Source organism: Panthera onca, chromosome A2 (genome assembly GCF_046562875.1).
Source record: "Panthera onca isolate mPanOnc1 chromosome A2, mPanOnc1 haplotype 2, whole genome shotgun sequence".
Taxonomy (NCBI): domain Eukaryota; kingdom Metazoa; phylum Chordata; class Mammalia; order Carnivora; family Felidae; genus Panthera; species Panthera onca.
In genome coordinates this window covers 6,336,336-6,348,261 of record NC_138340.1, presented here as the reverse complement: position 1 = coordinate 6,348,261, position 11,926 = coordinate 6,336,336, and the positions used below count along the sequence as shown (strand labels likewise).

Here is an 11,926-nt window from a genome sequence, read left to right as displayed (position 1 = left end):
ACATGGGCAACTTGGCACCCAAGATTTGCCCTCAAACACACACTCACAGGGGCGCCTGGCTGGCTCGGCTGGAAGAGTGCGTGACTTTGATCTCGGGGTCGTGGGTTCGAGCCCCACGGGGGGTGTACAGATTACACACACACACACATGCACAGATGTGAAAATACACATTCTGTGTGCAGACTCACAAACGCAGGGTCAAAATCACAGCCAGTGGTGCACGCACACACACTCAGACGTTCACACACACCCAAGCTCACCTCAGGACCCAGTCTAAACTTGTCTTCTGAGGACCCCAATGTCACCACCAGTCACAGTGCCGTTTTCTTCGGCCCGTCCTGAGAATGTCTAGTCCGGTCAGGGTGAGATGCCTATAGATGGAGAAGGGGTGAGGGGGGCTTGTGCTCAGGGCTTGGCCTTCCCCCCCAGGCTGGAGTCCCTGGCCCCCCAGCCCCCCTGCCCCCCTGCCCTGGCCCCAAGCTCCCATCAGCTGATGCATCTGGCCGCCCCTGGCGGCAGTCTCCGCCCCTCTTGCTGGCAGCCCCATCCTGGCAGGGATTCCCGGCCAAACTCCTGCTTCAGCCCCTGCTGTGCACCCACCACTCTCGCACGCGTGGGCCCGCATGGCTAACTCAGCGCTCAACCACTCCTGGCCAGCCCTCTCCAAGCGGTGGCTGAAGCGGTGGGCCTTCAAGAGAGGTAAGGGGGCGGGCAGTGGCCAGCAGGCATGTCCCCCCGCCCCCAGCAAGGCTCCCTGGACAGCCTGGAGCCTTTCCTTTGCCTGGGGCACAGGCTCTGCCTGATCCGGCCCCAAATTCCACGATCCCTAGTCCCCCGGGGCCCAACAGAACATCACAGACTTATGGGGTCCTTGTCACTTCAGAGGAACCGTCTCCCCAGGCTCGGCCAGGACCTTGTGTCGGGAGGTAAATTTGCAGAATGAGAATCCACCCCAGAACTCCCTTGGGGCACCCTGGTGACTGGCTGGGGGTTCCTGCTGCTGTTTGCTCCTGGGTGATGGCAGGATGGAAGCTAGGGAGGCAGCCAAAGAGAGGAGGTTTGAGACTCCGAGGGGTTCTGGCAGACATCTCCCTCAAACACAACACACGAAAGGGGTTGGTGGCGGTCCCCTCCCGGGTCCTGGGGCCTCAGTTTACTTCTGTGGGGGCTGGAGAGGCCCCTTATATTATATCCCCTGAGGCCTGGGCGAATCGCTTTGGCAAAAAGACGCTTCTCTTTAAATCTCAGGATGAGTTTTCCCTTGAAGATAACCAGCCAGTATCAGGAGCCACAGGGTGTGGGGGACAGTGTGATAGGAGCCTCCTGGATGTCCTTCCTCCCGTGCCTCCCACCTTTGCCCAACCCTCGCCCACTCCAGTCCACTGCTTAGCCTCCACTGTCACCTGCATGAGCCAAGTGCCTGTCCAGGGTGACAGTGAGTGTTCATGCAGGAGGGAAGCCAGGGAGAAGATTCATTAGCTCATTCATTCCGCAGACTGGTTGAGGGCCTAATGTGTACCAGGCACCCTGCTTGGGTCAAGAAGGAGACAGGAGTATCAGAGGACCTGGAGGCTGGGGCTGGGGAGACAGAGGGAGGCCCGGAGATTGGGACGCGAGAAAAGAATAGCCAGAAAGGTAGAAGTTGCTCGCCGGTTGTTGAACCCTCGTGATGTTGAGAGAGGCTAAGTGACTTTTGCTCGAGGTCACATAGCAAGCGCATGCTGGAGGGGCCAGGATCTGGTAACAGTTCCATCCCAAAGCTACCTCTGTGCTGTGTTCTGACTGGTAAACGAAGCTGCCACTGTGGGCAGCCGGAGGGTCTGGGGAGGGCTTTTAAATCCACCAGTGGATGGCAATACCAGAGAACAAGTGCATCAACCATGGACCCCCAAAGTCCCTGTCTGGGACCCAGACCCTTATGAAGTTCCACCCGCTCCTGGCCTCTCCGCCCACCCCATCTTCCTGCCCAGGCACATTGAGACTGATTCACAGGCTGGCAGGTGGGGGAGTGAGCTGAGGACACCAGCAGTCACTCTTACACCCTTTTATGGCTGGGGCTGCAGGGGCTAATGGTGGAACCTGAATCCAGGCTCCTTAGCGAGAAGCATGGTGCTGGGGAGTAGAGTCTTTCCTAACAGTGTCCTTCCAGGCTTTAGCCCTGGGAGGAGTAGGGAGATACATAGGAAGAGGGCTTTTTTGTGTGCCCCTCTCAAGCTCTGTAACTGGCCATCTGGACACCTAATGGGACTTCCTGGGAAAATGATAGGGTTGGATTTGGGGAATGAAACAAGGCTGGGGAAAGGGTAGTTAGGACCTGCAGGGAAGTTGCCTCACCGAATCCGTAATGAGTACATTCTGTGCCTTAACTGGGTTTCCCTCTTGCCTGGCTTCTCTGACTCTGTCCTGCCCCCCTTCTATCTACATCTTCCCCTTCCCCCACTCATCCCCTCAGAATGCCATTTCCTTAATGTAACGAATGCCTCACTGTCTCTGGACACTGCCACCCCATCTATCCCAACTATCCATCCATCCACATATCCATGCATCCATCCAACCAGCCAGCTAGCCAACTATCCATCCATGCAACTATGCATCCATCCATGCATACATTCATCTAACCAATGATCTATCCATCCATCTAATCATCCATCCATCCAATCAGCCAGCCACCCAACTACCCGCCCATGCATCCATGTATTTGTGCATGCATGTATCCAGCCACCCAACCAGCCAGCTAGCCAACTATCCATTCATGCCACCATGCATCTATCCATGCATGCATTCACCTAACCATCCACCCATTCGTCCATCCACCTTATCATCCATCCATTCAACTAGCCATCCATCCATCCATCCATCCATCCATCCAACCACATAACCATCCACCTATCTTACCATCTAACCATTCACCCATCTAACCATATACCCATCCATCCATCCAAACAGCCAGGAAGCCAAGGATCCATTCATTCATGCATCCCAGCATCCATCAATCCATTTATATAACCATCTAACCACCCATCCAGCCAACCATCCAGCCAACCAACTATCCATTCATCCAGCCATCCAGCCAGCTAGCCAACTATCTAACCATCCGTCCACCTATCCAACAATGTATTCACTCATCCATCCAACCATCCACCCTTCCAATCATTTATTCACTCATCCATACTTTCATCAGCTTACCACAGGATAGCCTGGTGGTTATAAACCCCTGCTTTGGAGGTGGAAATTCCTGGGTTCACATCCAACTCTGCCTCTTACCAGTATGGTATGACCTACGACAAGTTCTCTAAGCCTCAGTTTCCTCTTTTGTAAAGGGAGCACTCGAGGGCTTATGAGGATAGAAGAACGCAAAGTACCTGATAGGCTTAGCACTAGGCAAGGTATACAGGAGCTGATCAATACACATAAGGTTTTACCACTTGGGGCTTGGGGATGTGAAAGCAGGTCAGATATAGTACCTGCCCTCATGAACCTCATGGGCTACAGCAGGGGTCAGCAAGCTTTTTTTCTGAAGTGCCAGAGAGTAAATATTTTTGACTTTGCAGGTCACGTGGTCTCTGATGCAACTATTAAACTCGGCTGTTACAGCATGAAAGCAGTCGTAGATAATACATACACAAATGGACGTGACTTGTGCTAATAAAACTTTATTTATAAAATCAGATGTTGAACCAGATATAGCCCATGGAACTCCTGGCTTAGAAGGGAACAAGTAAATGGGGCACATGGGTGGCTCAGTCGAGTAACCATCTGACTTCGGCTCAGGTCATGATCTCACGGTTTGTGGGTTCAAGCCCCGTGTCGGGCTCTGTGCTAACAGCTCAGAGCCTGGAGCCTGCTTCAGATTCTGTGTCTCCCTCTCTCTCTGCCATTCCCCCACTCACTCTCTGTCTCTCTCTCTGTCTCAAAAATAAACATTAAAAAAAGAGAGAAGGGAACAAGTAAACCAATTACAGTGCAATAGCGGGGTAGAAATTGTGGTTGACCATTGTTTGTGTGAGAAAACCCCAACAAGAATTGTGGTTGGGCATGGAGAGAACGGGGACTGAAATTCAAACAATGGCAGAGAAAAGAAAAGCTGATAGAGTGGAGAAATGTCAGGGAGATGAAATTGACGGGGCTTGGTGTCCTGAGGGGTAGTGAGGAGGGAAGGCTGGTCTCCAGGTTTCTGGCCAGGTCACCGGGAAGATAGTACGGTCACCCTGCCACAGGGACATAGGAGGAGGAAAGAAAACAATGAGTTTGGTCTTGGCAGCTGGAGGTTGGAGTATGGATGGGAATACTAGGCAGCAATGACCAGAGGCCCCTGGAGACAATGTCTGGAGTCTGGGGGAAGAGAATCTGCCATCAAAATCAGAGTTCAGTGTGCAACATCAGAGTCAAGGCTCAGTCTGTAAGCAGGGTCAGGATTCAGCTTGTGGCACTAGGATGGAAACTCAGTCTATGACACCAGGATCAGGACTCAGTCTATGATGTTGGGTGGGGGCTCAGTCCATGACACCAGGATGGGGCTCAGTCTATGATGTTGGATGGGGGCTCAGTCCATGACACCAGGATGGGGCTCAGTCTATGATGTTGGGTGGGGGCTCAGTCCATGACACCAGGATGGGGCTCAGTCTATGATGTTGGGTGGGGGCTCAGTCCATGACACCAGGATGGGGCTCAGTCTATGATGTTGGGTGGGGGCTCAGTCCATGACACCAGGATGGGGCTCAGTCTATGATGTTGGATGGGGGCTCAGTCTATGACACCAAGATCAGCACTCAGTCTATGATGTTGGGTGGAGGCTCAGTCCGTGACACCAGGATCGGGCTCAGTCTATGATGTTGGGGGGGGGCTCAGTCCATGACACCAGGATGGGGCTCAGTCTATGACACCAGGATCAGGACTCAGTCTATGATGTTGGGTGGGGGCTCAGTCCATGACACCAGGATGGGGCTCAGTCTATGATGTTGGGTGGGGGCTCAGTCCATGACACCAGGATGGGGCTCAGTCTATGATGTTGGATGGGGGCTCAGTCTATGACACCAAGATCAGCACTCAGTCTATGATGTTGGGTGGAGGCTCAGTCCGTGACACCAGGATCGGGCTCAGTCTATGATGTTGGGGGGGGGCTCAGTCCATGACACCAGGATGGGGCTCAGTCTATGACACCAGGATCAGGACTCAGTCTATGATGTTGGGTGGGGGCTCAGTCCATGACACCAGGATCAGGCTCAGTCTATGACACCAGGATCAGGTCTCAGTCTATGATGTTGGGTGGGGGCTCAGTCCATGACACCAGAATGGGGCTCAGTCTATGACACCAGGATCAGGACTCAGTCTATGATGTTGGGTGGGGGCTCAGTCCATGACACCAGGATCAGGACTCAGTCTATGATGTTGGGTGGGGGCTCAGTCCATGACACCAGGATGGGGCTCAGTCTACGACACCATGATCAGGACTCAGTCTATGATGTTGGGTGGGGGCTCAGTCCATGACACCAGGATGGGGCTCAGTCTATGACACCAGGATCAGGTCTCAGTCTATGATGTTGGGTGGGGGCTCAGTCCATGACACCAGGATGGGGCTCAGTCTATGACACCAGAATCAAAGTTCAGTCTATGACCTTTGGCATCAGGACTTATAGTCTGTGACACAAAGATTGGGGTTCAGCATGTTATACCAGGATCAGAGTTGAGTCTGTCATCAAAGTCAAGTCCAGCCTATTCTTGGCTCAGAAGCTTCCATAGAAAAGGTAAACTCATCCCTGGCCTTTCACTTTCAGCCTGTGGATCGCAGAACCCAACGTCTGAGGTTCTGCCTTTGGCCTCTACAGGCTGTCGAGGCCTCAGGCCTCCATGAGGCCCCTGCCCAGTGAAGCAGGCAGACCCTTCAGTCCCTTCAGACCCTTCAGACCCTTGGGCCAGCTCCACCTCCCCTCCCAGACTCACATCAGCCTCCCGGACCACCCCCACCCCCCCGCCCCACATCTGGTTTTTCTCCCTCACAGCCTGCTTGTTTTATTCCGACATTTCTCTGAGTCATAGATGCGGCCCTGGCTTCAGGGTGGGGAAGGCGGGAGAGGCGAGACTTAAGGAGGACAGCAGAGCAGAGGCCCTCCGTCAGCCCAGGAGGGCGACGGGAGCACAGGCGTGTTGGAAGCAGTGACGAGCTCACACACTGTGACAGGCCCGGAGCATCAAAGGCTCATTCACCTTGAAGGAAACGGAGCGGCAGCCCGCGTGCACCTGCCCCATCAAAGTTCTACAAGGGGCCCCAGGAATGTCGGGAGCAACAGTTTCATTGAGATGTAATTCACACACCAACCGGTTTACCCATCCAACGTGTTCAGTTCAATAACTTTAACTACATCCGCAGTATTATGCAGCCATTGCGACAGCTTTAGAACATGTTCATCACCCCAACAGAAACCGTATCTTTCAGCCATCACCCCATAGCCCTCTATTTCCCCCAAAGCCCTAGGCAACCACTAATCTGCCTTCTGTCTCTACAGATTTCACCTGCTGGAGGCACTTTCTATAAATGCACTCGCGTAGCATGTGGTCTTTGTCAACTGGCTTCTTCGCTTGTAAGGTCTTCAAGGTCAATCCTCACGTTGTAACAGTGTCCAAACTCCCTTCCCTTTAGTGGCTGAATCCTACTGCTCCGTGTGCCTCCGTCACCTCTTGTGTATCTATTCGTCCACTGGTGCCTATTTGGGTTAGGGACATCACCAGCCTTCCCCTGTGCCAGCAACAATGGTCGCAGGCAAGGTGGCCACAAACATATCACCCTAGCTAGACCCTTTGGAGAATGACAGCAGATGTTGGCTCGTAATTATCCTGGCTCAGCATTAACTAGGACGGTCCATGGGGTCACCCGGCCACAGGGGACCCAAGCTGCAGACCTAACTCGGCACTTTCCAAAGGCATCTGACCTCCCACTCCCCACCCCATCTCGGCCCCACCTGAGACCGCCATTGCTGTCACTTAGGACGCGCTGGTCTCCTCCCTGGTTTTGGCAGAGTCAGGGATGTCTTTGGAGGGGGGTTGGAGCAGGGACGATGTCGAGGCAATGCAAGGAAATGAAACGCACATGAGAGAGGCACCACAGGTCGGGGGCGGACAGAGATTTCTGGAAGGAACAGGGTGAGGTCTTCAGGCAGGCAGCCTCAGAGCAGGAACGGAAGGGGAGGGTCTCAAGCAGCAGGTCCCGCAGGGGCGGGGACCAGGCACAGAAGGAATATCCTGGTGGACATCAGTGGCCGGGCTAAGAGTCTCAATATTCCTCCTGCGAGCGATCAGGAGCCTCCGCGGGGATTCGAATAGGTAGGGGGACTGTGCTGGCTGCATTGTAAAGGGCAGGGGGAGAGAAAAAGTGGGTACACCCCCCCTTCCCACAGCAAGGGGCTCAGCCCAAGACCTGACATCAAGGCAGGGCACCCTCCTGACCTAGAGGGCAAGGAAGGTGGCCAAGACTGGCCAAGTGCCCCAGGACTATGCTCCACACACTAGGGCCCCTGCATCCTCCCCACAGCTCTGAAAGGCAGGCATTGTCACGCCCACCTCCCAGGTGAGGAAACTGAGGCTCAAAGAGGTACTTTCCCCAAAGGTGTGCAACCATTAGAGGCAAGTCCAGGCAAGGACACAGTCTGGTTGACCCTAAAGTCCTTGTTTTCTCCTCTCTGCCATGGCAACCAGAAAACCCTGAAACTTCAAATACGACCCAAAGGCAGGGGTAGCCTGGGGTCCCCCCATCAGAGACCCTCCCAATGTGGGCATTGGGCGCTTGTGCTCGGTCTTAAGGAGCCATTCTCTCGAATGAGGGCTTTTTGCCAGAGCAGGTATGACAAATCAATTTCATCTCACGAGTCCGCTCTGATGAACTCTAAGGAGCTGCTAGAAATGGTCCCGGGGTGGGGGAGGGGGCAGGGAGGTGGGAGTCCGAGGGGCTGAATGATCGGTCAGCAGGAAAGAGCCTCCTGTGTGAATACAAACGTCTGCCACAGGCTCAGGAGGCAGGATGGGGAGGTGACGGCACGCACGTGTCTTCGCTTCAAGATCTTTGAGACCATCTCCTTCCACCAGCCCATCTTATAGATGAGGCAACCGAGGCCCCGGGAGAGCAGCAGCAGCTGCAGAACTCAAGAGTCCTCTCCCCTCAGCCCGTCGCACTTGGCCCTGACACCTCATCCCTCGTTTCTCTACAGGTTCTGAGCCCAAGCCATGTGTCCAGCCCTTTGACTCTGAAGCAGCAGCATCAGCCACCGGGAGCAGCGGCGGCCCCTGGAGGCCTGGGTGCCCAGACTTTCCCACCATGGAGGATGAGCAGGCAGGTGTCTGGTGGCTGAGACGGGCGGGAGCCGACGACAGCAGGGGCGGCACATACACTTTTAGGCGTGCTTTGTACCAGGCACTCGGCATGCATTATTTCCGAGAACTCTCATTAAAACCTGGCAAGGTAGTGACCGTCCCGTTTGACCAGCGACGAGGAGGCTGGAATCCTTCCTGGGGCAAGGAGAGGGAGGGAGGGATGTGGAGACGAATGGGTGCACGGAAGAAGGAGGGACTGACAGAGGGAGGGGTACACGGACGGACGGACGGATGGGAAGAAGGAAGGAAGGGTGGGTGGGTAGACAGATGGAGGAAAAAGGAGGAGAAAGCTTCCCCGGGGAGCTCCGGGCCAGAGCAGCCTTGCAGAGTGGTCCCAAGTCAGGCTGAGGTGGGCAGACCACACATCTGCTGTGTCCCCACATCAATCAGGCGTGGCCTGTGGGCGGCTCAGGAAGAGGTGTGGCTTCCTGGAAGGGGTCTGACAGCCGACAGTCACCTGCTGACATCCTTCCCCGCATCTGGGTTGGCACATCTTTGCTGAAGGGGGGTCTGGGTGGCATTTTACACCACCCCCCACACTAAAGGAGGGTCCATTACAGTTAAAGCACACGAGGCGTCCTGCGTATCCGTCCCTTCATTTTGTAGGAGGAGAGACTAGGGCCCAGCAGGGTAAGAATCGGCCCAAGTGGGGGAGCCTGGGTGGCTCAGTCAGTTAAGTGTCCCAAGTGTCTGACTGTTGGTTTCGGCCCAGGTCATGTTCTCACGGTTCCTGGGTTCGAGCCCCACATCAGGCTTAGTGCTGCTGGCATGGAGCCTGCTTGCGATTCTCTCTCTCTCTCTCTCTCTCTCTCTCAGTCTCTCTCATTCTCTAGAAAAAAAAAGAAAAAAATCGGCCCAAGGGTCAACAAGGATCCAGTGTGCACAAAGACAGGAGCAGGACCCAAGTGCAGTTCAGGGCTCTGGACCTCTTCCCATAGGAACTGTCAGCTGCAGGCAGTTGGGCAGATGAGGTGGTAATGGGGGGACCCCTCCCCCGCGTCCCTGTCATTGTCATCTACTTGGTCACCAGAGTTGGAGGCCAGTGGAAGGTACTTCCTTGTCCCTTCCCTCCTGCTCTCTCACCCGAGCCCTGTGAACGCTGCACCTGCACCCCTGTCCGTGTTTCTCCTTTCTTCTCCGCTGCCCTGGTGGAGGCCACCAGGATCACTCACCCCCCCCCAGGGGTCCTTCTCACTCCACCAGTCTTCCCCTCCCCACTCCCCCCTCCCGGCCCATCTCAACTCTGCATCTTGCACACCATCTTTGGTCTTTCTGATCTTTCCGAAGACAAACCACAGTCGCCCCCCCCCACCCCCACCCTGCCTGAACTCCCTACCACCGCTATTTGGAACTTAGAGATTAAGTTCTTACGTGATCTACCAGGCCTGCTGATCCGGCCCCATCTCCCCCCTCCACACCTCCAGACAGAAGGAACGCCAGTTGTTGGAAGGCAGCGGGATCCCTCAAACCTGCAGGCTTCTGAACATCCTGTTCTTTTGATGCCTGGAATGCCCTCACCTGTGGCCTCTGCCTCACCAACTCTTATTTGTTCCTTCGCTATCACCTCCTCCGGGAAGACCCCCTGATTTCTTTCTTTCTTTCTCTCTCTCTTTCTTTCTTTCTTTCTTTTTCTTCTTCTATTTCTTCTTCTTCTTCTTCTTCTTCTTCTTCTTCTTCTTCTTCTTCTTCTTCCTCTTCTTCTTCTTCTTCTTCTCCTTCTTTTTTACATTTAATAGGACACTTCTTGAAAGTCTCCTGTCTACTAATTGGTAAGATGTAGACCTTTTTAAAATACATGAAACTTGACCAATATGTGAAACTTGACCAGTTCGAGAGATCATTTACATGTCATATGGACACTATTTTATGTGGTTGGATATAGGGTTTTTTTGGTTTGGGATGAGCTCTGGAAGGTATCTAAAGATTGTCTAAATTTTCCTAATTGGGTTGTACTTAATAGTTTTTTTATTTTTATTTTTTTACTTTTATTTATTTTTGAGAGACAGAGCGCGAGCAGAGGAGGGAGGAGACACAGAATCCAAAGCAGGCTCCAGGCTCTGAGCAAGTGTTCAGCACAGAGCCTGATGTGGGGGCCTGAACCCACGAACCGTGAGATCATGACCTGAGCCGAAGTCGGACGCTCAACCGACTGAGCCACCCAGGCGCCCCAGGTTTCCCCCCACTTTTAGTAACAGAGTCTTTTTATTGATAACTTCCCAACAGCATCTGTAAACATCGGGTACAAAAATATTCCATTTAACTCTGTTTCCCAAGGTCTCAGCTTGCTCCAAGGAGGTCCTGGGAGGGGCCTGCTGGGCCCTGAGGGTTCACACCTCTGGTCAGGGAAACACAGACCTCATCAGGCTTGCAGCTGAATGGCCCGCCTCCATCTTGAGCCTTCTACAACTGTCTCAGAAGCCTCCTTGAGATACCAACTGGAGACAGCATTCAATACTTTTGTTGGAGGAAAGGGCAGGGAGACCAGAATTAGTAGGTGCAGGGATGGGTTGGGGTGAACTCAGACCCAACAGTGCTGATCACACACTTTGAGGTGGTCTTGACCAGGGCATCGGGCAGGGGCCTTCTGGCTCCAGTCTCTGGGAGCCTTTAAATGTTTAGAGCAGACCTCGAGCCTGGCTCTGGAAAAGCTCCCTTATGTCCAACCCAGTAACTCCAGCTGAGCTGGTCATCCCCTGGCCTGGCAGAGGGGTCTGCAGAAGACTTAATAGGTTTGTTTACACAAACGATTACATTGGTTTTGTACTTGAAAGTAGAGGGGAGGGGCGCCTGGGTGGCTCGGTCGGTTGGGCGTCCGACTTCGGCTCAGGTCACTATCTCGCGGTCCGTGAGTTCAAGCCCCGCGTCGGGCTCTGTGCTGACAGCTCAGAACCTGGAGCCTGTTTCAGATTCTGTGTCTCCCTCTCTCTGACCTTCCCCCATTCATGCTCTGTCTCTCTCTGTCTCAAAAATGAATAAACGTTAAAAAATTAAAAAAAAAAAAAAAAGAAAGTAGAGAGGATTTTCTTTCTTTCTTTCTTTCTTTCTTTCTAGTAATCTCCATCCCCAATGTGGGGCTCAAACTCTCAATCCTGAGATCAGGAGCCCACACACTCCACCTGCTGAGCCAGCCGGGCACCCCGAGGGGATTTTCTAAGTAAAATTCCGATCCAGAATTCCTGTCCCTCCAGACAGGGCCAGCTGGCCTCCCTCAGTTCTTCAGCCTGTTTCCTGGAACATTCTATCACCCTTGATTCTAATGGCTGGGTTAAACCATCCCTCCTATCCAACTAGCTCCGGGAGGGCAGGGACGGACTGTGTGACTGCATCTAACACAACCATCTTCCCCCCCAGAGGAAGAGCCCTGAGTCCCGAAATAGGAAAACAACCACTAACATAAGATCGCTTCCACTGATCCAGGGTTTGCGATGTGTCCACACCACCTCGTACCCACACAGCAAGTAATCCTACAAGAAGGCAGCATTACACCCATTTTACAGATGAGAAAACTGAGGCCACGAGAGGGGCTGGAACTTGCCCGAGGTCACACTGAGCTAATACAAGTCAT

The 11,926-nt window shown here is 53.7% G+C and overlaps 1 protein-coding gene across 1 annotated transcript in view; it reads left to right on the top strand.

Annotated features, from left to right (window-relative positions):
* Positions 1–546: 546 nt before the first annotated feature.
* ARHGEF18 (Rho/Rac guanine nucleotide exchange factor 18) overlaps positions 547–11,926 on the top strand; it is an 80,614-nt gene continuing 69,234 nt past the window's right edge. Inside the window, exons 1-2 of the mRNA XM_060630110.3 lie at positions 547–699; positions 8,199–8,320. Of these exons, the coding sequence (XP_060486093.3) occupies positions 624–699; positions 8,199–8,320 (198 nt within the window). The 5' untranslated portion in view covers positions 547–623. The remainder of the gene's footprint in view (positions 700–8,198; positions 8,321–11,926) is intronic.